The 25,774-nt window shown below is 39.4% G+C and overlaps 1 protein-coding gene across 3 annotated transcripts in view; it reads left to right on the top strand.

The window, feature by feature from the left end:
- The first annotated feature begins 2,001 nt into the window (after positions 1–2,001).
- BMP2K (BMP2 inducible kinase) overlaps positions 2,002–25,774 on the top strand; it is a 125,272-nt gene continuing 101,499 nt past the window's right edge. The window contains exons 1-2 of one of the 3 annotated variants that reach the window (XM_036852015.1): positions 2,230–2,348; positions 20,090–20,178. Coding sequence is in view for 2 of the 3 variants with exons in the window: in XM_036852013.1 (XP_036707908.1) it covers positions 2,180–2,348 (169 nt within the window). In the remaining variant the exon portion in view is untranslated. Of the gene's footprint in view, positions 2,349–20,089; positions 20,179–25,774 lie in introns of all 3 variants that reach the window. The other 2 variants (XM_036852013.1, XM_036852014.1) reach the window with 2 other exon arrangements.

The raw sequence follows: 25,774 nt of genomic DNA, 5'->3' as shown, positions 1-25,774 counted from the left end.
GAATATGTATTAGGCCTCAACTTTGTATATTAGGCTGATTGCAGTTTAGATTGTATGAAATGACTATATTTCTCAGTTATTTGGCTTGAAAAAATATAATTCAAATATTGTAGGAATGAGACTCCACAGTGAATCCCCACAGTAAGGAGAATGGTCTGCTTATTTCTGAATGGAAATTCCCAATTGTCACACCACATCAATGATCTGACATATCTGACTTCCATTGAGCTGGACTTTTAAAGGTCAGGTCACTGGACGAAGAATTTTAGCTTAGAGGGTTATGCAGCAAAGATGCCCAAATCCAGAGCACTGTTTTAATGTTGTCAGAAATAGCTTCTCTCGAAATAGCAGAGGGGAAGAAAAAAAATGGAAGATTTTAAGCCCAAAGTCTTTTGCCTAAGCACATTTTCTAACGTTTCTGCCCGTATCTCATTAAAAAGCTGGATAAAGAAACAGGGGTGGGGATAGAACCACATCATCTACTTTCATAGAAGGTTCAGACTGGAGTCCCGCAGGCACAATTTATTTGGCCTACATTTAAAAAATTTGGAAAGTGCCATATTAGAAAAAAATCCAGATTTTTGGCTTCTCTTAAGAAATGGAACCTTTGGCCACAGTGGGCCTGTATTCATACGGGGGGGAAAGCAGGCTGGATTTGAGAATCGGCTGCTTTCTTTACACACGCTCAATGATTTCCCATTCCCTACCACCCCGAACGTCTTAACACCACGTTCACTTTGCGTGCCTCACCCCGCAGGCGTTGAGATTCCTGCAGTTTATGAAATGGATGCAAACGGCTCTTTTTTTTTAAAATGGGCAAATCTCTTTGTTAAAGGAGGAAGGGGGAACCGATGGCTGGTTTTGCTTCCAAACAGTCCTAAATCTGCCGTTTTTCAACCATCTGACCCTAACCTACTTTTTCCGGATGGCCCAAAGTATGCAACTAAGTATCAAAGGATGGCCCTTGTAGTCACAGTTCTATCACAAGCCAGCCATGTGACCTTGGGCGAGTCCGTTAATCTCTCTTGGCCAAAGGTGATGAAAAGTCTCTAAACGGACTTAATAACTGCTCTGAATACTTCACAGGGCTCTTGCACAGCACACACGAGATTCTGCAAGTACTCCTAAATCATTTATAAACCGCAAAACGCTCCCTAGCACAAGCGTCTGTTAGAGTGCGACACCACGGCTTTGGAAGTTGGGTTCCTGGAATCCGCTCCAGTTCCGCGCTGCTCCCACCTCCCACGCTCGGGGTGGGCGGGCGGAAGAAGATTCTCAGGGAAGAAGCTCTGGAAAACCAGCTTAGAAATACAGCGAGAAGTCCGTTAGCGGGCGTAAAGTTGTTGGCATTTTTAAGCCCCCAGAGTGACATACCAACTCCTGGCCGAGATGACAGACACCGCGCACAGCCAGCGCGAAAACTGGTCCCCGGGCCACCTCCCTGCTCGAAGCCAGGACCCCAGGAGCCAGGCCTGAACCCTCCAGGCCAGGACCCCAGACCCGGGATTCCGGACCTCGCTCTCGTCCCCAACCCCCCCCATCGCCTCCCCCATCCCCCCTCCACGTGACAAGAGCCGGAACCGTCACTTCCGGCGGCGCAGGCCACGCGCCTGCGCGGGGCGCCTGGCCTCAGTGAGCGGTCGGCAGGGGCGCCGCGCCGCCAACGGCCTCGAGTGGCGGGCGGCGCGGGTTCGGCTGGGGCGGCAGCGGTGCCGCGGGATGCTGTCCAGAGGGTGTGCGGCCTGAGCGGACCAGCCCACTCCGCGGAGGGGCCGGCCGCCCCGCCCCCTTCGCCATCTCCCTCCATTGCGCCCTCCTCCGGGACTCGTGGTCCGGGCGCCTGGTGCGGCGGCGAGGGCTCCCGGGGCACTGGCGGAGGCGGCCGCGTCGCCCTCGCACTCGGGCCCGCCCCCTCGCGCCCCGCCCTGTCCCCGCCCTCCTCGCCGCCCTCTGCGGGAGCCCGGCAGCTGCAGCGGAGCCGCGGAGCGGGCGGCGGGGCCGGGGCAGTGCGCTCGGCGCGCGCGGAATGTGAGGCTCGGCGGGCCGTAGCGCGCTCGGACGCTCGGACGAGCGAGGGGCGGCGACCCCTCGCGGACGCCCGGCCGCGTGCCGGACCGGGCACTCACCCTCTCGCTCGCCCTTGCGCGCGCCCCGCGCCCTCCAGCGCGCCGGCGGGACCATGAAGAAGTTCTCTCGAATGCCCAAGTCGGAGGGCGGCGGCGGCGGCGGTGGAGCGGCGGGTGGCGGGGCCGGCGGGGCCGGGGCCGGCTCTGGTAGCTCGTCCGTGGGGGTTCGGGTGTTCGCGGTCGGCCGCTACCAGGTCACCCTGGAGGAGTCACTGGCCGAAGGTACGGGCGCCTGGGGAGGCTCGGGCCGGCAGGTGAGGGAGGGCTGGGGTGTGGCGGTAGCTTCTCCAGGTCCTCGCCCGCTTGTCTCCTCGCGCTCTCGGCTCACTCTAACCCCTTCTGCCTCCTCTGCCGGGCCAGCGGGGGCTCTTAGAGTAGCTCGGGCTCTCGCTCTTAAGTCGGCTTTTCTCGCCGCCGGCAGCTCTGACCCGTTCACAGTTATTTCAGTACGAGTTTGTCATTTTCAGTCCTTCTTGACGCAAAGAAATAAATAGGAAACGTCTTAGCGAGTGCTGCGGTGTCGTGATTGGACCAGTGACTCATTAGAGGGTCAGACCGAGCAGGATTGGGGCTTTTCTGTCCCCGCTGTGGCTCAGGGGGGTGTCAAGCGTTGGCCTCACCACTCGCGACGCAGGGCACAGGACTCTGCAGCCCCCGCTGTTCAGCCTGGGTTTGCTCCTGCTCAGTCATCAGTTGAAAAACAATTTATTTCTGTGCGTGCGCGTGATGGAGGTGATACTTTGCCCCAAATGCAGTTAGTAGGTTGCTTTGGGGGAGCAGGTAAACTTGAAGTCCACTTATCTTTGTTTTTTTAGAATCTTCTCTATCAGGCAGGGTGCTAGTCATACCCTTTCGGTATGTCTTCTTTGATAAGACTTTAAAAGACGATATGAAAGCAGGTTAACTTTCACTTGAGAAGTTTTGTGTTCGATTCTTCATTATCTTTATCAGACTATGTCAACAGTTGAGAGTCTGCTTACAAAGAAGTTTGCTCCATTAAAAGAAAAAGATCCTACACTTTTAGTTTTGTATTTCTTGTATAATTGGCTTGTAAGAAATACTCTTGTTTTATTGCATGCTTCACTGACTTGAGGTTTTAACTGCAGAATATTACAAAAATACTTTAAAATTTCTCAAGAAATTATTTGTTGATAATTTGCCCTTTTAAGTTTCAAGATTAAGAGAGACGAAACCAAAGACAGTAGTTTTGGTTCTCTGAGGGTCAGTTGTTGATGTGGTTTGGAGACAAGTAGACTGAGATTCCACTTGTGTTTTTTGAAATGCCAGAAACAATAGCAAATTAGTACAAAAGAAAAACCTGAAGATTTTTGTCTATAAAATATTCTAAAGAGAAAGAAATCTTGAATTATTCAGGATGGATGTCATTGTTTTGCAAGCCATTGCCCCTAATAATGAGCCTAGCTGAACCTTAGGTGGGAGGAGGATCTTTAGCTTGTCAAATAATGAATGTATGGTAATTGGTGTTGATAGACAGATTTACCATGCTGTACAAGTTCCTAGTTCTTTATTATACGTTAACTTCAAGTGTTTGAGTTGTAGATTAAGCTATAGGTTTTAAGAAGACATGGCTGTTAACTCACATGCTGTACTTCTGTTTTTGAATTGTTGTAGTAACTAAAGGGTGGCTTGAATAACATTACTCACTTCATTTCACTAAATCCCAAATGGGTCTTTTACTTAATAAGAAATCATTGACATTTCATCAAGTTAGACTTTGGTAGCTTCTACCGCTGCTCCACGCATGTCCTGTCATTACCCTGAGCAAACCATTTTCAATAAAAAAGAAATAATTTTGGAAAATGCAAATACAAATGAATTTCAAAAGGGGGAGTGCTCAAGCACACACACACACAAAATTTAAAAAAATGTTTCCGTCACTAATGTCACTATTAGAGTGTTCCACTTACTTATGCCATAAATTTGTCATTTATCTTGGAAAAATCCGTAATCAAGTGCTAGGAGGAAGCAAGCGTTGAACAAACTCTTTTGGAAGATGGCACTTCCCCAACCCGACACCCCAGCTCCTGGAACTAGGCTTTTGGCCTTCCCCAGAGGGAAGGCTGAGGCCTAGGCTTTGTTCCTTGTGTATTTCTTCTATTTTCAGCACGCGCACCACGGAAATCATCTATATTCCGTTTACTTTTTGATCCTGACAACATATTGTTATTTCATATGCTTAATATCATCTCTTCTTTCTGAATAAGTAATGCTACAATTTAGATAAGATGTTTAAGCACAAACGTGGTTTACATTCAAGAATGATCATTCAATAATTTACAGATACATTTGCCCAATTGTAAGATTAGGGCAAGTGCTTGTGAAAAGGCGTTACTGTAGAGTTTAGAGTACCTGAATTGGGGAGAGGTGTACCATTGAGTGGGAAAAGGGTAGAAGCAAAGACAGATCAAAAAACAAACTTAGTAGATTTTACATTTTTGCTTTGTGTCAGTGTTGTTTAAATAGAGGCAAGACCCTGTAGATGCTTTGTCCTGAGGTGTTTTTGCCATGCTACTGCAAATATAGGCAGCTTGCTCAGAATGACCTCTGCAGTGTCTTTTGAGTCTTCAATAAGCCTGGTGTGAGTGCTGCCGCCCCCCTCTTCAAATACATACTTGATTCTCATTATTCACGGTAGTCACGTTCTATAAAGTCGCTGTGACCAGTGATTTAGCAAATACTGAATCAGTGTTCCTCGGGGAAATAGTGTACCGCAAGCCTGTGTTTACAGCATTTTTGTCAACCAGTCACTATATAACCTTGTTTTATGTGTGTTTCTGTTTAAAGACACCTTGTTTAATATATTATTGTTGACTCGTTAACAATGAACTAATGGTCAACAGTACTGTCACTCATGCCTAAATGAAGCTTAGTGAATACACAGATTTTCTCTGTAAGGGACGTCATAGCCTTCTTGCACTAGATGGACAACGCTAGATGGACAACACTTTGGCACTATGCTTGGGGGCTATTTTAAACAACAAACTCACCAATAAAAAACACAAAAATGAGAAAAACATGACACTACATAGACCTTGAAAAGGGCCCTTGTTTATAGCAGTGAGAGCTGAAACAAGGCAGAGCAATACCTCGTTGATTCCAGCTGGCTTACTCAAAAGTTTCACCACTTTGCGCATGTCTGCAAATAACTATGAAAGTGCCATTGTATTGATTTGGGATATTTTATTGATTTCGGGGATACAAATAAATTTTAGCAAGTAAGCAAGTTTACAAATACGAACTCTCCAAATAATGAGGATCAACTGTATATGTATGTATGTATAGGTATGTGTATGTATGTATATATTTACATGCACATACATGTTTTATTATATATATTTAAAAAACCCACATTCTCAGGGGTATACTTATGTTCTATGTTATAACTAAACTATTGGTGTAGTTTCCTTTCTGAAATATTATACACTTTGTATCATAATCTCTTTCTAGTTGAGTATATAGATGTTTGAAAATGCTGACAACTTGCACCTTTTTAGTTCTTGCTCAAAATTGAGAGGACTGATATCACAGTGGGCCATTTTTATGGTTTTCCTCGAAAACAATTTAGTTTCAGGAGTGGAATTTCAACTTCGGGCTGTAGAAATGAGGCAGAGCTATATGTGAATTTTAGCTTGAAACAGTGTCAAATTGTCAAGCACATATAATTCAATGTAACCGTCCAAGTTTTTGCTAAAATGTAGGACTGCTTTTGGATCGTATGCCTCTGTAGACCTTCAGTGCTAGTCAGAAGCATTTAATATTGATTGATAATGCGAAGAGTGGGTTGTCAAGTAGACTTTTTCCCTTAAGTGTCTTTGGTAAAAAGCGGACTTATGGGGAGCGTGGAGAGCAGGACACCATCCAAAATTTGTTGACATAGTCTAATCATGAGGTTATGGGACTGGATAGGAGTGGTATTTTGAATATGATTGGATGCATAGGACTTTCTGACATGGGCATGAGGGTTATTGGCACTGTCAGTAATTGGAGGCCAGGAATTTACTACAGAGTTCTGTAAAAGTAGCTCAGTAGCTCTCAGAGTTAACTGCTTAGAGTAGGGTGAATTTAGGCTAGGTGTCAATTCTTATTGTTAATTTTACAGGAGGGTAGTAAGGTACATGTGATCTTGCAGGATAAATCAGTAAGAATCTTTAAGCATGGTATCTCATTTGCAGGAATTATCTGTGGCTACCCAGTAACATGTAAGTAAAAGTTCTTGAGAGATAACAAAGCAGAGGGGAGGATTTAGTAAAGATATCAACAACTGTTACTATTCCCTAACTATTTATTAAATGCCTTTTTTTTAAAATGCCAGGCTCTGTATTAGGTGCTATTTATACAGCAGAGAACAAAACAGGTATTTCTCTGGCATTATGGAACTTACAGTCTAGTGGAGAAGATAAATGTTAAACAGAATTAATCAGGTTAATGTAGTTAACAATTTTGATAATTGCCGTGAGAAGAAAGCATAGGGTTTTATGAGAGAATAACTGATTCAATTTGTATTGGAGAATGAAGGAAGGCTTTTTTTTTTTTTTTGACATTTTAGCAGAAATCTGAAGTATGAGGAGAGTTAAGTAAAGGCAGAGGTATGAAGGTGGCATGGTATGGAGTATGTCATGAAGAGAGAAACTCCTATGTGGGGAAGAGTTTCAGGAACTGAAATATGTCCAGAGCTATGGACTATCATGAATGAATCACATGGAAGAAGGACCCAAGGAGGTTTTGGAGAGGACCGGGATCCAGGTCTTTGTATGCCATGTTGGGGATTGTAGATTTTGTCTGAAAATGCAATGGGAAGCTACTGAAGGATTTAAATTAGGGCCGTGACACGCTCCGATTTGTATTTTCATAAGATCATGGTGTTTGCTCTATAGAGACTGTTTAAGAGGTATACAAATTAGATGATTAGTTAAAATGATGGCAGTGGGGATGGAACCTAATGTTACTAATGCTTGAATGGGAAGACCTGGTTGTGGATTGGATGGAGGTGGGTGTTGTAGGAAGTGTGAAGAATGACTTGCTTATGTACTTCTTGGATGAAGGAGGTGCTATTTATTGAGATGGGGAAGAGTAGAGAAGGAACAGGTTTGGGGGTGGGGGGGTTTGGGAGGATATCCAGTAATTCCAGACATGTTTAGTTGAGATACCTGAGAGGGGAAATGCATGTCAAGTGAGAAGTTGAATATATTGTCCAGTACTCAGCAAAGGTGTTTGGACTTAGAGACACGTACTTCTGATTGGTGAGCATTTGGCTGTTATTTTAAGCCCGGGAGAGGATTGGTGTAGGCAGAGGGTGTAGAATGAGAAGGGGAAGGCTCTCATGAAGGACACCTGTGGAACATTGGTCTCAGACATTAGAGTTTACCAGAATCATTTATTTGGAGGGCTTGGCAAAACACAGATTGCAGAGCCTGACCTCTAAAGTTTGATTTTGTATGTCTGGGTGGAGCCCGTAATTTGCATTTCTATCAACTTGCTCATCAATGCAGATACTGCTGCTCCAGGAACAGTGCCTTGAGAACCGGTGATTTAGAGTAGGCAAAGACTGAAAAGACTAAAAAGGAGCTGCCAGAGAGGCAAAGGAATACCAGGAGACTCCGATGCCTTGAAACTCAGGAGTGAAGGGGAGGGAGGGAACAGTTGTGTTGCTGAGAAGTCATCTTACTTGGTCACATGTTTTTGGCCAGGCGTTCATGATTGTCCATGCTCAGTCATTCACCTACCTTCTGAGTCTTAGCTGTGGTTATTTCCTAGTAATGCTTTTTGCTCCAGCCACAGTGTGCGCCTCTCCTCCTTGCTCTGTGATTGAATCCTCTGTTTGCCTTTCACTCTGCTTGTGGCTGTCTAATCCTAGCTTCCTAACTGCTGGCTGTGATCACTCCCTTCTTCCTGTGGACATTTGTAGCTGTTTGCTTTTTTCCCCCTTATCACATTTAATCTTTTGTCTTGAGATGCAATTATGTAAGCACTTGGAAACACTAGGGAGGTTAATTATTGTTCCTGTCTCAAGGCCCCTAGCAGATAGTAAAATTCTTGAGGCTGAAAGGACTCTGTATTAATTGCTTTTTGTGTCATAAAAATTGCCTCACTGTATCATGGACATTCAAATACTTTTCAAAGGAAATGATTTTTGACTTTTTTTTTTTTTAAACCAGAATTCTTTAATAGAATTTAAGACCTAATTTGCGAATTAAGAAGTACCAGTGGAGGGCTCTTTAGTTCTTGTCCCCTCAAAGGTCTTCTACTTACGTCTGGGGACCCTGAATTTTCTACTTTGGTGAAGACAAAGTTTCAAGACAAAGTTTGTTTAAGGCAAAGTGTTGTTTAAATTAGCTTTCTTGAAACAGCAAAGAAAGAATAATGTGGATGCCCCCTTAAGTCATCTTTCTCTATTGACATATTTTTCTTTATTTAGCAAAGGTGGCTGAGTTAAAAGAAGGAAAGTATTTTTACATGCAATTGTGAAATTGTTTTATATTCTGCAGTTGATTTTGACAGCCTTTTTTGGATGGAGAGCTTTTTGAGGACAGGGTCTTATTTATTTATCTCTGTATCCTTACTTCCTGTCCAGGATTTTTTTGTTGTTGTTGAATTAAACTATCAGGAAACATTGTTTCCTTTTCTGTAACGCGTAGTTAATACCTGTTATGAAGATCAGTAGGTAATGTGTGATATTGACAAGATAATTTGTGACAGTACCTAACAGTGCATGCCGGATCTCTCAATCAATATGGCTTAGTTTTAGGTTCAGATTTAGTTACAAGCTTTCAGTGAAATCTGATTCTGGCATTGTAGTAACTTGCTTTTAGGTTAGGTATTACATTTATCCTGAATTAAGTTTCACGTTTATGTTTGTAAAAAATCTGAATCATTTTGATTAGATAATTATTATATGGCATTCAGTCACATATGATTTTTATGTTACAATCAGCTGTATAGAATTTTGACCTTGATAGCAGCATATGCTTTCACAATAATATTTAAGTAATTTGCAGTAAAGGATATTACATAGAATCTTATTAACAGATGCTTCTCTTTTGCGTTGTTTATGTTATCATTGTAGGGATAGCGGCTAAGATGTAAATTTGATTGTCTGCTGATATGTTTTCTCTAGAGGTGGCAGTTTTATTCAAGGACAAGATACTGACACTAAAACAATTCCCAATTTTCAACACTTCAAAAGTATGTAGTGGAAACTATACATTTATGTCCAATAAAGGGGCTAAATTGCACTGGTATGTCAAATTTCTTTGCTTTTAGCTGTAGTCAACTTTGTGTGCTTAGGGCTGAGCAAATTGGAAAGGTTGTCTTTGGTTATTTTAAAAATAATGGAAATAAATTAATACTTGTTAGTATTTTTCCATTATGGAGTGTGCAGGAGGGATAAATAGAAAATTGATGTTGTTAGTACTAAGGAACATACTAAAAGGTAGAATTGATGTCTGTTCTTACATTGATTCCTGATCTTCTCTAGTGTTCTTTAATCTTGTGTATTATCTGGGGGGTTCTCTTTCACCCCTTCTCTCCGTGGTTTTTTTTTTTTTTTTTTTTTTTTTTTGGTCAAAGCTTAAAGTAGAACATACACATTTATTAGAACACGTTTGGTGGCTATCAAAATGATTAAAACCTTGATCTGGAATTCTGACATTAAGAGTCTGAATGGCAATTTCAGTGCTGCATAAGGTTTCATCAGCAAAGGCTTGAGACTGCTCATTCCCTGATTTTTTATCCTGCATCCATCTGGTGAACCATTTATGTACCCACAAGCCACTATTTTTAGGGGACTCAGTTGGGACATTGAGTGGTTAATGACTGAGCCGTTTTAAATAGTTGGGCACTTAGTTAATTTGGAGATTCTCTGTCTCTGTATGTATCATCTTTACAAATGAGATCAGTCAGCACATTTCTGCTAAGTTTCAAAACTCTCTGTAGGAAAGTGGTTGTCGGGCCTTTCCACAGAGGGACTTTGTTTTTGGAATTTTGGGTTTGTCTTAGAATTCCAGTAACATTAAGGGCATAGTTTGGGACGTAACCTTTGGAGAGGCACTTTGCAATGGATATTATTTTAAAATGTGAAACAATTGTCGCTACTAGTTTTCCTATTTTAACATTATATTAAAATTTGAAATGACGCCTTCTTGGAGGCAACTATTAAAAAAAAAAAAAAAGGCAAAACTTGGAGTCGGGCGAGCTGCTAATCCCAGTTAATGCCACTAACTCACATTGTGACTTTTTTTTTAAACTTTTTTGCATTTACTTTATTTTTTAATTAAAAAAATTTTTTAAATTATTTTTTAATGTTTTTTGGCTGCATTGGGTCTTCGTTGCTGTGCGTGGGCTTTCTCTAGTTGCGGCGAGCGGGGGCTACTCTTCGTTGTGGTGCACAGGCTTCTCATTGTGGTGGCTTCTGGCTTCTCTCGTTGCCGAGCTCTAGGTGTGCGGGCTTCAGTAGTTGAGGGTGCGTGGGCTCAGTAGTTGCGGTGCACGGGCTTAGTTGCTCTGCTGCATGTGGGATCTTTTCTTTCTTTTTTTTAATATTGTGAACATTTACATATAATTAAAGTTCTTCAAAATCAGAATTTTTCAGAATCATCAATATACCATAGTCTACCATTCCAATACAATTTTCTGTTGAACTTATTTCCAGTTTTTGACATTATAAATAGAAAGTAAAGAACATCCCTGTGCAAAACACATTGTCCACACATTGTGACATTTTGACCTCAGTTTCCTCAAGGAAAAAAAATGAAGTGGGTAAAGATGAACCTGTAACATCTTTTTCCATTTTAGCATTCTCTGATTCTGTCTATATAACTGAATTTTACTTCTCCTGGTGATAAGAGAGGAGCATGAGAAAGGAGGGATAATGATGAACAGTTTTAGGATTGAGACTGTAATGAAAGGATTGTGTTTGATTATCATGCATTTGAGGTTTTTTTTTTTTTTTTAAAGGGAACGCTATTTATTTATTTATTTTGGCTGTGTTGGGTCTTCGTTTCTGTGCGAGGGCTTTCTCTAGTTGCGGCGAGCGGGGGCCACTCTTCATCGCGGTGCTCAGGCCCCTCACTGTCGCGGCCTCTCTTGCTGTGGAGTACAGGCTTCAGACGCGCAGGCTCAGTAGTTGTGGCGCATGGGCCTAATTGCTCCGTGGCATTTGGGATCTTCCCAGACCAGGGCTCGAACCCGCGTCCCCTCCATTGGTAGGCAGATTCTCAACCACTGCGCCACCAGGGAAGCCCCTGCATTTGAGTTTTTTGGCAAACTTCAGTATAGGGTAGCAATTTATTTTTTATTCCACGGTATAAAATTATTTCTTAATCATTGGAAAAAAGTCTTTTCTAAGAAGTTGTCTTATGTGGTAGCCTTAAGGTAGGGGATGGGTGCTCAAATAAAATTGTATGGCATTTCAGAGTACTATTTAATTTCGAAGGATGTACGGCCTTAGTTGCTGCTTTTGTCATTTTAGTAATTTGTGTTCTCCAAGTGATTCATTTATAGTATGTGTATTTTAGAGGGTATCTGGAAGTAAAGAAACTTTCTTGTTTTTCACGTTTTTATTTGTAAAGAATATATGAGGAAGGGTATGGTTATACTTTATCTGAGTGAGTTTACGGATAGAAAATTTAACCATGATATGTGTGAGGAACGTTAGTTTTTGTTTCCAGTGCTGTCAGCTCTAGTCTGGGTCCCTAATACTTCTTAAAGAAGTATGTTCTTAATGTGGACTATCCCTCCCATTTTATGCTCTTTACTCACCAAATCAACACTTGTATTCCTTCAAATTTATTCTCTCTGAAGTGGACTTCTGATTATGTCACCCTCTTATTTGCCTAACCAAGTGAAGTGCAGACTCATTACTCTGGGATTCAAGGTCCTCTGTAATGTGACCCCAAGCCCCTCTCCAGCCTTAATCTCTCACTCCAACCCTAGGTGTATATCACTATTGCATATGTACTTGATATCTTCTGCACTTCTCTGATGCTTTCTCATTCCTGTTTTTCAGCTTGTGTTGTTACATTTGCTTAGAATGCAGACACCTGCCTCCCCCATTCTGTTGAAATTGGATCTTGCAGAATACATTTAAAATACAGTTAGTTATTTGCAATCTTTATTTTTCCATGAAACCCTGTTCGCAACCAAATGAGTGTAATTATGCCTTCCTTTGATGCCCTGTGTAGCAACTCTTGCTCATATTGCACTTATTTTACACAGCTTTGTTCTATTCCAAGAAAATGTCTAATAAAAAGTTTCCTCTGCTGAAAGATTAAAAGCTCCTTTAAGGTTTGGCTTATGTTCATCTTATATCTCTTGCAGTGCTGTACTCATGATAGGTATTCAGTACATTTGTAAGAGATTGAGTTTTTGAACTGAACAGCAGTCAGAAGGCCAGTAAAAATTTACTGTAAAACAATTGGATAGCAACCAGATTTGACATATCCTGCTGTTCAGTTGATATTTAGGAGCAGATTGGCCCTGTTTTTCAAGTTGTGTCCCTTTATAGAAATTAAAATAAGTAGATATATTTGATGATAATGTAGGTACAGTATTATCTAGCTGGATGAAAAAAATACAACCAGATTTATTTTTGGATTTCTAGCCTGTTTTATTTTTTGTTACGATTACAGGAACAGTACATCTTTGTTTTGTGCGTACTACATTGCTCTTTTTATTAGGTATGACTCTCAGAAATATTCCAGCCTGAGTTCCCTTGACCCATGACATCTTTAAGAAAGCCACTACTGTGGGACAGAGAGAGCAAGCTGAAGAGGCCTAAAGTATGTGCTCTGAGTAGCTGATCTTAGGAAAGTAATAATGTTGGAAATGATCAAGTGGCTATGGCTTTCTCTTGAGTGGCTGATAAGTACCAAGGTTTAATGTGACAGCCAGAATCTAAGAGAATGAGAGATTAGCAAGAAGGGGGTCTCATCTCCTTAATGCTCTGTGTGAAGGAACATATGACCATTACTTTGGGAAACGCCTCTGACTTGTCTGTGATATCAGAGGTGATCATTTTCTAGGTAGAGAAACATTGAATTTTTTATTTTTTTTTAGATTAGGAAATTTGTAAGCCTTTAGTGTAACAGATCAGAGGGTAAAAAACCAAGTCCTTATGCAGTTTTCTTAGTAGCTAATCATTATCACCCTCAACAGTCTTCTATTTCTTCTTTGGTTTCCTGGAAGAGAGGTTTCCAGCACACTCCTTCGCTTGCCTAATTGCTGTATTTACTTATTTTCCTTAATTTTTTTGTGGCTGGGCCATTGTTCAGGCTGGCTGGAGCTTTTTACATACTTAAGTATTGTCTTTTGAATGAGATGGTCAGTGGTTAGTCTAAATTTTAATATTCATTCTGGAATCATTAAGATATTAGTACTAAAATGACTTACACATAATATAGTAAAATATTTTACTTAGTGAATGTTGTCAGGACTATTTTTCTAGGGAGTGGGATTATGCATCACTGGTCATGATCCACTTCTTTATTCTCTGGCCTGCATAACAGAGTCTCTCCTACTGAATGTTAATGGCCTATCTATTCTTTGTGTACAAAAAAAATGATGCCACTGAGTCATGATCAGTAGGATGTGTGTTTTGAGTTATTTTTCCAGAAGTAGGATGAGAATGTGCTTAGCTGTGCTTAAGACTTTTTTTAAAAAAATTAATTAATTATTTAATTTATGGCTGCGTTGGGTCTTCATTTCTGTGCGCAGGCTTTGGTTGCAGCGAGCAGGGGCTACTCTCCATTGTGGTGCACGGGCTTCTCATTGGGTGGCCTCTCTTGTTGCAGAGTGTGAGCTCTAGGCATGCAGGCTTCAGTAGTTGTGGCATGCGGACTCAGTAGTTGTGGCTCGCAGGCTCTAGAGCACAGGCCCAGTAGTTGTGACGCATGGGCTTAGTTGCTCCATGGCATGTGGTATCTTCCCGGACCAGGGCTCGATCCCGTGTCCCCTGCATTGGCAGGTGGATCCTTAACCACTGTGCCACCAGGGAAGTCCCTGTGCTTAGGCTTTTAATAGTCTCTTTTGTGATCAATGACAGAAGTTTGTAAGATAGTTAACTAGTGTTGTACTGCAGTAATATAGACCTAAAGAGGTTTTTGTTTGTTTGTTTACCAACTAGCCTAGTTCAAATCCTAGAGAAGAGTTAACCAGATTGTTAAATCTTTGTTAATTGTTCGTCTTTTAGCAAAATATTATTTTTACAATTCTAAGGATCTCGATCCAAATTGATAGTTATATATTTTTAAAACCCAGTGAACTAGCTGTTACAGGTTTATGTTTTTCAGCTCACTGAAGTGGGAATTTAAGAAATGTTGCAGATACATGGATTGAACAAACATGTGTTTGTGTATGGCATTTTGCCCGTAGTATCCTGTCTGTAAGGAATGTTAGAAGTGAGTTTGCAAGGTGCTATATGAATCCATCATGTTCAAAGTTGGATGTAACCATTTTGTTGTCCTATGCATTTCTAGCATGAGAAACTCCTATTTACAGAGTTACGGTTCAAATTTGTTCTCACTTTAGAATAGTGGCTCTTTCTTAATAAAGGCTACGTGTATTTTAAAAGGTTATGGTGGGCCATTAGGTGTATTCTGAGGTCAATTCTATTGAGTTTTGCTTTTTGGAGGACTAAATAAAGGGATAGGGATGGTGGGTGGTGTACAAGAATCTGAGTTAAGGCAAAGACCTTCTCACCTTCCTTCAGAGAGGATCCCCAGTAGTCTATTAACTGGAGTTGGTGTTGCTGGACTAACAGTCTTTCTTTTAAAATGCTGCTGCGCCATTAAATCTCCCGTAATTGTAGCAATTATCCAATTTCAGTGCCCTTATTTAACTATGAAAAAATAGAGTAAGGGATGAACCAAAGTTACACTGTTAGTGCTGGTTGTGGAGGGCAGAATTTAGGTCTCAGGACTTTAATTTAGCACTTTTTCTACCATGTGCCCTCCTTAATTGGCTCTTGCGCACATTCAAGCATTGGCCTTTGATTGGAGTGGGACTTCAAGCAGGCTTAAGGGACCAGGGGACTTTTAATATCCTGGAAGCAGCTGGAGTATTAATGGGTACATGAGGAGTCTGAGGTGGAAGGAGGTATTCCCAAACATTTTTGAGTTAAAGTTTTCCCACTGTGCTCCTTGCTGAGGCCATCAAGCTATGTGTTGCAGTTGTTTAAGATGTCAGGATTAATATGAAAAGGTTTAAAATTGCAACTTCCCCCAAATCAGTTTGTTGTCTCAGTCTAGAAAGACTCAGTCCTAAGTGAAATAATGTGTTCGAGAACTGTGAAGTAAGTAACATAAAATCACATTACTTTAGCTTCTTCATTTGAATCTAGCGTAGCAGTATCTGGGAACTCCTGGTAGGGAGGAAAGTGAAAAGAAGAGAAATAGCTGACTTCTTATCCCCTCCTTCCTTCTGTTCCTAGTTCAAGGTTATGGGAACTTTAAAGCTTAGCGTATGATGTGCTGTAACATCAAATCCCCTTTTGTATTTCATTTAACCAGTTTATGCTACATTTATTCAAAATAAAAAGACACAGGTTCTTTCAAGTTTTGTTTTAGATCATAGCACACATGCATCTGACTTAAGCCTGGAGTACTACACTTCTGAGTTTTTGCAGGAAATAAATTCATGTGACACCATAAAAATTTTCTTAAAAATGATACGACATTACTTCTGTGGTATATGTGGCATATTTTTATATGCATGCAAGTGAAAAGTTAGAATGGAATGGTCCTTGATCTATGATTTAAAAATATCAAAAGAAAATTTCTTAATATTTTTTATTAAACTATGGGACTATCACCATCATCAAGAAGCATTTATTTAATGTTTGTATTTTTCTAAGTAGAGAGTTTTTTAAAAAAATTGAGATATAATTGACATATAAGATTATATTAGTTTCAGATATACAACATAATAAGTCCATATTTGTATATACTGTGAAATGACCACCACAATAAGTCTAGTTAACATCACTACACATAGTTACAGAATTTTTTTCTTCTGATGAGACCTTTCAAGATCTACTCTCTTGGCAACTTTCAAATATACATATAGTATTATTAACTGTAGTCACATTATATTCCCAGGACTTAGAGCTTTTTTATAAGCCAAAGTATAACCCCTCCCACCACCCATCTACCTCTAATATCTGTCTCTCCTTTACTTCAAACTTTAGAGACTACACCCCCTGATTATCTTTTCCCTACTCTTTTTTTCTCCATTAGTTATCTGATTACTTACTATATATTACTACTATACTAATTACTATTAATTACTTACTATATCTATTCAGCATATCAAACTGTTTTTCTCATCTTAAAAGACAAACAAAAATGAAAATAAAGCTTTTTTTGTGGTCTTTTCATGTCTCTTTCTTTCTGTCATTGACTTTTCTGAAAAAATAGGCTTCAGTAATGGTTCTCAAAGTGTGGTTTGTGGGCCCCAGGGGGAGGGATCCCCAAGACCCTTTGAGGGGGTCTATCAGGTCCAAATTATTTTCATGATACTTCTAAGACGTAATTGCCTTTTACACTGTACTGGCATTTGCACTGATGGTTCAAAAACAGTGGTGGTGGTTAAAGCTGCTTTAAGACAAATCTACACAGTTGGCACCAAAATGTATTAGTAGTCATTGTATTCTTCACTGTCATATACACTCATTTTTTATTGTTGTTGTTTTAAAGCCAGTTTTTCTTAAGAACGTCCTTATGAAGCAGTAAAAAGTCTTTTCTCAATCTTGGCTCTTGAGTCCATGTCTTTTTTTTTTCCCTGCTTGTGGTAAAATACACATAACAAAATTTACCATTTTAACCATTTTTAAGTTTACAGTTCAATGGCATTAATAAGTATATTCACATTGTTATGCCACCATCACCACTATCCATCTCCAGAACTTCTTCATTTTCCCAAATTGAAAATCTGTATCCATTAATCACTATCTCCTCATTCCTCCTTTTCCCCAGCCCCTGGTAAGCACTATTCTACTTTCTGTCCCTCTGAATTTGACTATTCTAAGTACCTCATATAATTGGAATCTTACAGTATTTGTCCATTTGTGATTGGCTTATTTCATTTAGCATAATGTCTTCAAGATTCATCCATGTTGTAGCATGTATCAATTTCTTTTTTAAGTCCGAGTAGTATTCCATTGTATGTATATATCGCATTTTGTTTAGTCATCCATCGGTGGACACATTTCGGTTGTTTTTGGCTATTGTGAATAATGCTGCTATGAATATAAGTGTACAAATATCTGCTCAAGTCCTTGCTTTCATTTCTTTTTGGTATATACTCAGAAGCAGAATTGCTGGATTAGTAGGTGAAAAATTCTACGTTTAATTTTTTGAGGAACTGCCATACTGTTTTCATTGTGGCGACACCATTTTAAATTCCCACTAGCAGTGTACAAGGGTTCTGATTTCTCCTCATCCTCACCAACACTTGCTGTTTTCTTTTTTAAATTTTATAATGGCCATCCAAATGGATGTGAAGTGGTGTATCATGGCAGTTTTGATTTGCATTTTCCTAAAGATAAGTGATGTTGAACATCTTTTCATGTGGTTACTACTGGTCATTCGTAAGTACACATCTTTTTAATATGTGAAGAAATGGGAAGTATACATAAAGCACTTGCTGTATAATGAAGTATAGTGGTGTAATTGAGGAAAAGCACTTAGGTGATTGTTTGAGTTGTGTCCTGAACCTGCTGCTTTTTTCATGGAAGACTGTTTATTTGCAAGCATGACTAACAAACTATGGTTATTTATTTAGATTTGGGTATTTGGCAGACATTTTCTCAATTAAGTGAGCCTGTCACTGCAAGGAAAACAACTTTTTAATGATAGGGTTTGAGCTTTCAAAAGAAAATTACAATTTTGGAAAACATATATCTGCCATTGTGAACTTGACAGCTTCCTATCACTTAAAGGCTTTTCTGAGGTGATAGGTGATAATATTAACAAATATGATTTTTAAAAAAGGGTAATGGGAAATTTGGTGAACTGTTATTTTCCAAATACATGACGTTACAAATACAAGATCGACAATTGGCTTCTAATGTAACAGTGCAAAAAATTCAGTGATGTGGTTTTAGATACCATGTTGGCAGTGACCTTTAAGAAACCACTAACTGTTATGTTTTGCTACAGTAGCAGAGAAGAATATCCATAGTTATTGGAAAAGACTATTAAGATAGTCTTTTATCTTTCCCTCTTCATGTATGTGTGAGGCTAGATTTTCTTCATGTGCTTCATTCAGCCAAAACCACATCACAGAAGATCTACCGCAGAAGCAGGTATGAGAATCCAGCAGTCTTCTATCAAGACAAATATTAAAGAGCTTTGCCAAAATGTAAAGCATTGCCATTCTCCTTTCTAAATTTTTGTTTCAAAAAATACGGCTATTTTTAGCAAAATGTCATCTATATTGATGTGTAATATTTTTATTATTATTTTCAATGAATTAATAAACATTAAAAAATTCTGTTTTAATTTCTAATCTGGTAAATGCAGATTGGTATAACCCACATAAACGAAAGCTCTCTGGGGTCTTCCATAATTTTTAAGACTGCAAAGGGATCCTGAGCCCAAAGGGCTTGAGAATTGTTGGGTATACATTGTATGGTCTAGCAAAACTGTGTAATACAGTAGCCACGAGCCACATGTGACTGCTACTTGATGTACGGCTAGTCTGAATTAAAATGTACCATAAATGTAAAATACGCACGGGATTTCAGAGCCTGAATGTGGAAAAAAAAAAAAAAAAGAATGTAAAAGATCTCATTAATTTTATGTTGATTGCATGTTGAAATAATCGTATTTTGGGTATTTTTGGTTAAATAAAATGTATTACTAAAATTCACTGGTTTTTACCTTTTTAATGAATGTAGCTACTAGAAAATTTAAAATTACATATGTGGCTCTCGCTATATTGGACATACATTGGACAGTACTGGTCTGTAACGATGTACAGTTCAATGTATGGACCCTACACTTTGCAGGTGGGGTTCTTCACCCGGGGTTCACCGACATCCATGCGTGTTTTTCTTAGGAGAGGGCTTATGACTCTCATCATATTCTCAAATGGATATGTGACCAAAGAAAAGTTAGGAATGTGTTGTAGAATGTGTAGACAACTTGCCTGAGTTACTGCTTGTAGTTACTTGGGCACTGCTCGCGGCTTGGATCTGGGGGAATCCCTTTCTCACACTTTGAATGGCTGGGTGAAACCTGTGGTGCTTGGGTTTTGGTGAGATGTAGTCTTGGCTGCTCAAGTTGGAACCTTGAATGAACGGTCCCACAGAAATGTCTTTTTTTTTTAGCGAGACACTAGGTAGTATATAGTACTATTAGTACTAGACTGCAGGTTGACCTGAGAACTTAATTATCACATGTAGGATTGTTGCTGTGGGAAAAATATTCGGAAACCCAAAGAGTAGTCTTAGGAGCTGTCAGAACACAGTCCACTGCTAAGTCAGGGATTTCATACATTTGATGCTTGGAATCTGATCAAATGAGTGAATTTCTTAACTTGATCATTCATAGAGGTTGAAAATAAGATATTAAGCATGTGTTAAAGTGACAGTACATTCCACAGATGAAGTTATGGGATGCTTGCAAACCATTAATCCCTAATCATAGCGGGATTATATAAACAAGCCGCTGAATTGGAGGATATGTGAATTAAGTGGTTGCATGTTTAGTTTGAGTTAGGTCCATGATGCTGTTATGTAATAGATTCTTGGCTTATGTTGCTCTCATCAAGAAAGTCTTCCTGAAACAGTGAAATTTCAGGGCCTGCTTCAGTGAAAAGAGAATGATGGATTGAGGGTATTCTAAACATAATTATTTCATTACAACTCTTTGTATGTTAGTTATATTGCCCATAGCATTTATCACAATATCCCATAATAACTTATTTTTGTCTTTCTCTCTCTGTAGACTTGTAAAATCATGTTTTCCAGAGGCTAGCCCAGCCACATACTAAAATTTGTTGAAAAAAAGAACATAGGAAGAACCCCCGTCTCATGGTTAGTTGATTGCAATTTGGGTGAGATGCATGAATATGGTGATTGGGTGAAGAGAGAATTGAAGGTAGGCTAAGAAAGCAGATGATGGTTGTAGAAAGCAGATGATGGGTTGTAGAATTGTAGAATTTAACTACAATTAAATACTTAATTGTAGTATTAAGATGTATTAAGATGTTGTTGAGGGAAACTGGGAAAAGTTGAAGGTGTAGGTTTTTTGTACTTAAGAGTTATAAGGCCAAGGAGTCCCAAGGAGAGGTTAGTATAATGCTGAATTTGGGAAGAAAAGACAAATTTAACCACAATATATAAGAATTGGCTAAAATTTGATGCTTTTGAAGCCTGATATTCTGGTGAGCAGGAAGCTGTGAAATCAGTGAGGGAGGATTGAGACTTAATACCCAGGCTTCGGATTTGTGAACGGAGGAGTTTTGAGATGTAAGAAAGGGAGAAAACAGTAAGAGTAGTAGAAAACTAAGTTTATATGTAGTCTTTTTCAGTTCTACAAAACAAAACAAAAAAACATTAATTCTAAAATCTGACTTTTCTGCTGTAGGAGAGAAAATAAGGATAAGGGAGGGGAAAAGATGTGACTAGAAATAACAGAAAGGAAAGTCAAAGATAGTGACTTCATTACAGTCTTATGCATGGGAGTTGTGATGAGGTGTCCTAGGGACTGGTGATAGAGCAGGGACGTTCGAGGGGAATATTCCTCTTTACTAGAATAGCTGGTTCATTTTAAATGTATTAATTTTTTAAAAGTAATTTTGGGGAGTCATTCTCTAATATACTGCTTCTCAAACTCTAATAAGTATGTGGATCACTTGGGGATTTATTAAAATACAGCTACTGACTCAGCACATCTGGGGTGGGGCCTGAGGTTCTGCATTACCAGCAAGCTTTTAGGTGATGCCAGTGCTGTTATTTCCACAGGTCACATTCTCCTTTAGCCAGTCTCCTAGGAGGGAGAGAAAAAATACCCTCCAGAGTGTTCAAAGCAGTTCATGATGAACGTCTGCTTTGTTAATGGGCTTCAGGTTGATCATTAGTAGATAGCAGGGCTAATGTAAGAGTTCTTAAACTTTACTTGGGGTGCTTATTGAACAGATTCCTGGACTTAAATCCCAGAGATTTAATCCTAGGTTTAGAGAACTGTCCAGAAAACTTCAGGTTTCATAAGCACTCTGTATAATTCAGCAGTGTTGGCATTTTGATTGGCATTACACAAAAACTACATATTAATTTAGGATTGAGCATATTGACAGTATTGAGTATTCCTTTCCAGGAACATAGCATGTCTCTCCATTTTATTGAAGTCATATATGTGAGAATTACTAGAAATCTTGTAAGATTTAGGTTGAAAAACAAAGAGAAACGGGACATAGTACCTGTTGGGTGCGTGTGAGAAACTTGCCTAAACTGTTTCAAAGTCTCTCTCATCTTTATTACGAAGGTCTTTTAAGGTCAAGGGGGACAGTGCATTAAGTAATTTACAGTTTATGGGAAAATTTTTTAGAAATATTGTTTATATATATATATATATATATATATATATATATATACTCACTAGGGGAGGAAATAACTGGTTTTATTTCTTTCCTTAGCTTTCTTTCTATACCATTTCTATAAATTATTTCACTCTGAAAAGAATTTGTTCTTAGAAAAGCTGTGATCGTGTACTTTCGAAGGTGTGACTTTCTAACAGTTGTCTCTGAACAGATTCCTTCAGGTAGGCAATATTTTTAGGGAAGTTGCAGTGGTTATCTGGAACCCTTTACTCGAGAGTTTCACTTTAGTCATTGTTAACCAAATGTACGCATAATTACTATTATGCTCTGTCAAATAAAGTATATTCTAATATAAACCTGCATGTCTTAAAGATCCGCAAGCTAAATGAGAGAACTAAAGTCTGGGTATCAGTGCTTTTAAGACAAAACTTGTTTTGATTTTTTAATGGTACTTGTTCTGTCTGAAATTTTAAATATCTTTATAGACCATTCTAACAGATGAAAATATCAATGATAAACCTTATCAAATTACTACATATTGACATATTTTGATAGAGACTTTTAATTGTCTAGAGAACTTTCTCCTGCATTGCCAAATTTAATGTGTTCACCAGTTCTTAAGTGGACAGGACAACAGCACCATTTCCATTTTTACAGAGAAGGAATGTGAGGCCGACAAAGGTCAGGTACCCTTAGAAGCCAGTTCATAGGGGATATATATAGGGCCAGAATTTGGAAAAAGTTATGCTTGCTGCATATGCCAGTAGAAGTAGTAAAAAATAACTTTTTTTGGATTGCATATTTCTTTGAGAATCTAATGAAAGTTATATAGATCCTTTCCTCAGGAAAATTTACATACATACAAATCCTGCACAAGATTTCAGAGAGTGTATAGATAGGCAAATTACTGTATAATATATTTCTTGATTTTCTGTGATTTTTACAATATAAAAATGATATTCAAGCTTTTGTGTTTTAGTAGCTTAGATAATAGTGGCTATAGGTACTTATAGTATACATGAAAGTAATGGGAAGTAAAAGCACATAGAGAATTTATGTTTCTAACCTATACAGAGATACTTGATTTTGGGGAGGAAATTCTGCTGCTGATTCAGATATTTGTGTGTGTGTGTGTGTGTGTGTGTGTGTATTTAAAGAGTTTTATGTACAATTTTTCTCTCAGTATGATTGGCTTTTCTATTAAAAGTACATAAAATGTTTGTAAGGCTGTGTCTAGTCTTTTTTTAAAAAAAATATTTATTTTTGTCTGCGTTGGGTCTTGGTTGCTGCACACAGGCTTTCTCTAGTTGCCGTGAGCGGGGGCTACTCTTCGTTGTGGTGCGTGGGCTTCTCATTGCGGTGGCTTCTCTTGTTGCGGAGCACGGGCTGTAGGCGCGCGGGCTTCAGTAGTTGTGGCACGCAGGCTCAGTAGTTGTGGCGCACGGGCTTAGTTGCTCCGCAACATGTGGGATCCTCCCGGACCAGGGCTCGAACCCGTGTCCCCTGCATTGGCAGGCGGATTCTTAACCACTGCGCCACCAGGGAAGTGAAGTCCCTGTGTCCAGTCTTATCTCTGACTCTCAGAGAGTTTGACCAAATTCTTCCTTACTGATGTGCTGCGGTCATACCAGTATGCACAGATGGGTTGTAGGTGTGCCGAGATGGTTCCCCCTCAGCCCCCAAAGTGGCCCTGTTGTGGTTGGAGGTCCCTGCTGGTCAACTCAGGCCAAAAGCAGACTGTCATTTACATCATTTACCCAGGGGGCTGGCCAAGTGGTTGGACAGCACTTAGTTGGGTAATAATACTGGATGGTTTTCTGTTAGTAGGATAAATGCAGATTTAGACAATGGAATATTAAGCCCAGGGGAGGGATGGTAGAGGCTGGTGAGAAAAAATATGCTCTACTCTGCCTGACAGGCCTAATTAATTAGGAAATAGATTCAAGCCGTCTTTAAAAAGGAGGAATTAAACAAGCTGTTCTTTCAGTTTGAGTCTTGTGTTTAGTAACATCAAGATAAACCAATTTGAAACTTGTAGAGTGGGCTTACACAGAATGTTTAAATATGTATCTGTTTTCTGTGCCAAGGTTTTGCTATCAGGCCTTGAAGTAATAGATACTGGCTCTCTGCTGATACTTTGGCTCTGTGTGGCGATTTTTCTCAGTAGTCCCCTCCTCCCTTTCTGAAGTAATTACAGAAGGCACTGTGTTTACTTGGCACACTTGAGGTTGTTAGACAAAGTGCTTGCATAAGCATCAACATGTTAGGGCTAGTGTAGTGATAAAGGATAGTGCCAGGAGGAGTTAACATATCCTGTTCGGTACACTCTATATCTTCTGTGACTTAAAAACAAATGTTTATCTTACTTGTACTGAATGAGGTGGAATTACCATGCCTCCTAACTTCCTCATGCACATTCAGCAACACAGTTTTTTGTGGTTTTTGTGTGCTAACCATAGGCTGTAATGTATGGTTTGTTTTTTTTTTTTTTTTAAATTATTTATTTATTTATTTATTTTTGGCTGTGTTGGGTCTTCGTTTCTGTGCGAGGGCTTCCTCCAGTTGCGGCGAGCGGGGGCCACTCTTCATCGCGGTGCGCGGGCCTCTCACTATTGCGGCCTCTCTTGTTGCGGAGCACAGGCTCCAGACGCGCAGGCTCAGCTGTTGTGGCTCACGGGCCCAGTTGCTCCGCGGCATGCGGGATCCTCCCAGACCAGGGATCGAACCCACGTCCCCTGCATTAGCAGGCAGATTCTCAACCACTGCGCCACCAGGGAAGCCCTAATGTATGGTTTTAATTCTACTTTAACGAACCAAATTCTGGAATGTAGTTATGGGTGCAAGTTGTTTAGTGTCAAGTTAGCTTAATTTAATTTCTAGGTGTCGAAAAAAATGGGTTTTCCTACTCCTCTGATCATTGCATGTTAATGTTCTAAATTGGAAAGGCTTGAACTACAGCTGTCTTCAGAACTTTGATATAGAGCTATTTTTATTTAATAAAAATATAATTTGTATTATAAAGTAAATATCTAAAATAAAAAATGGAAACAACTCATTTGCTAATGGACTTTAGATTGAATTGCCTTGCTTATATATAAGAAATATCTAATATATACTAAAACTATAAACAAGATTTTGGAGGATGAATATATTTTAAAAACTTTGTAAACCTTTCATTGTATTTCAGAAGTTTTTAAAAAAGAATTTTCTTTTAGTATTTTTTTTTCTAGTAGCAGTTGTCCAAAATATTTTAAGATGGAGTTAGAACATTCCATAGTGCTCAGTGAGCTCGTTTTCTTTTGCCTGGTGTTGATGTTTTACCTGTCCTTTATTCCCCCAGTCTCTCTATGTGATGAATGTATTCACAAACATAAATTCCCCAAATCTCCATCTCTATAGTACACACCTCCTTGCCTCTGTTGTAGACATGATATCAAACTATTAAAATATAAAATACCAGAACTTCTCACCAAATCAACAACTTCTCTGTCTTCATTGGAAGGGAAGGCCACTCAGTCACCCAAGCGAGAAACTAGAGATGAGTCTGTCATCTCCTTTCTAGGGATACAGTCAGTACCTTTATTATCTTTTGCCCGGACTCTTAAAGTAGCTGTGTGGGTGTGTGTATTAATGTCTCACTAACCTCTTATTAATGGTCTTCCTGTATCCTTTTGAGACCTTCTTCTTCATACTGAAATACCTTTCTAATTTGTCTCCTGCTTCTGCCCTTGACTCCTCTTCAGTCTCTTCAAACAGTGCTTGCTAATTATTATCTTTTTAAAAATTATTATTTTTTTGACTGATTAGGTTCTCTTTCCTTTATTTCATTTTCTCTCCCCCTCTATTAATTGGAAGTTTTATATATATATTATATATTCCCTCTACTTTTAGCAGTTGTTTAAACACAAGACTAAAGTTAGTATCTACTTTACTGCACAAATATTATGAGAACCATAGAATGCTCTAACTCCTATATAACATCACCATTCTCTCCTCCTGATTTGTGATATTATTGTCCAGGATTTTGCATCTATCTCTTCACTTTTCTTTAATCTACAGATAGACATTACACTTATTGTTTTATTAGTCAG

This window comes from Balaenoptera musculus, chromosome 5, assembly GCF_009873245.2.
Source record: "Balaenoptera musculus isolate JJ_BM4_2016_0621 chromosome 5, mBalMus1.pri.v3, whole genome shotgun sequence".
Classification (NCBI taxonomy): domain Eukaryota; kingdom Metazoa; phylum Chordata; class Mammalia; order Artiodactyla; family Balaenopteridae; genus Balaenoptera; species Balaenoptera musculus.
Note: the sequence above shows the minus strand (reverse complement) of the source record. Positions and strands in the feature narration are given on the sequence as shown.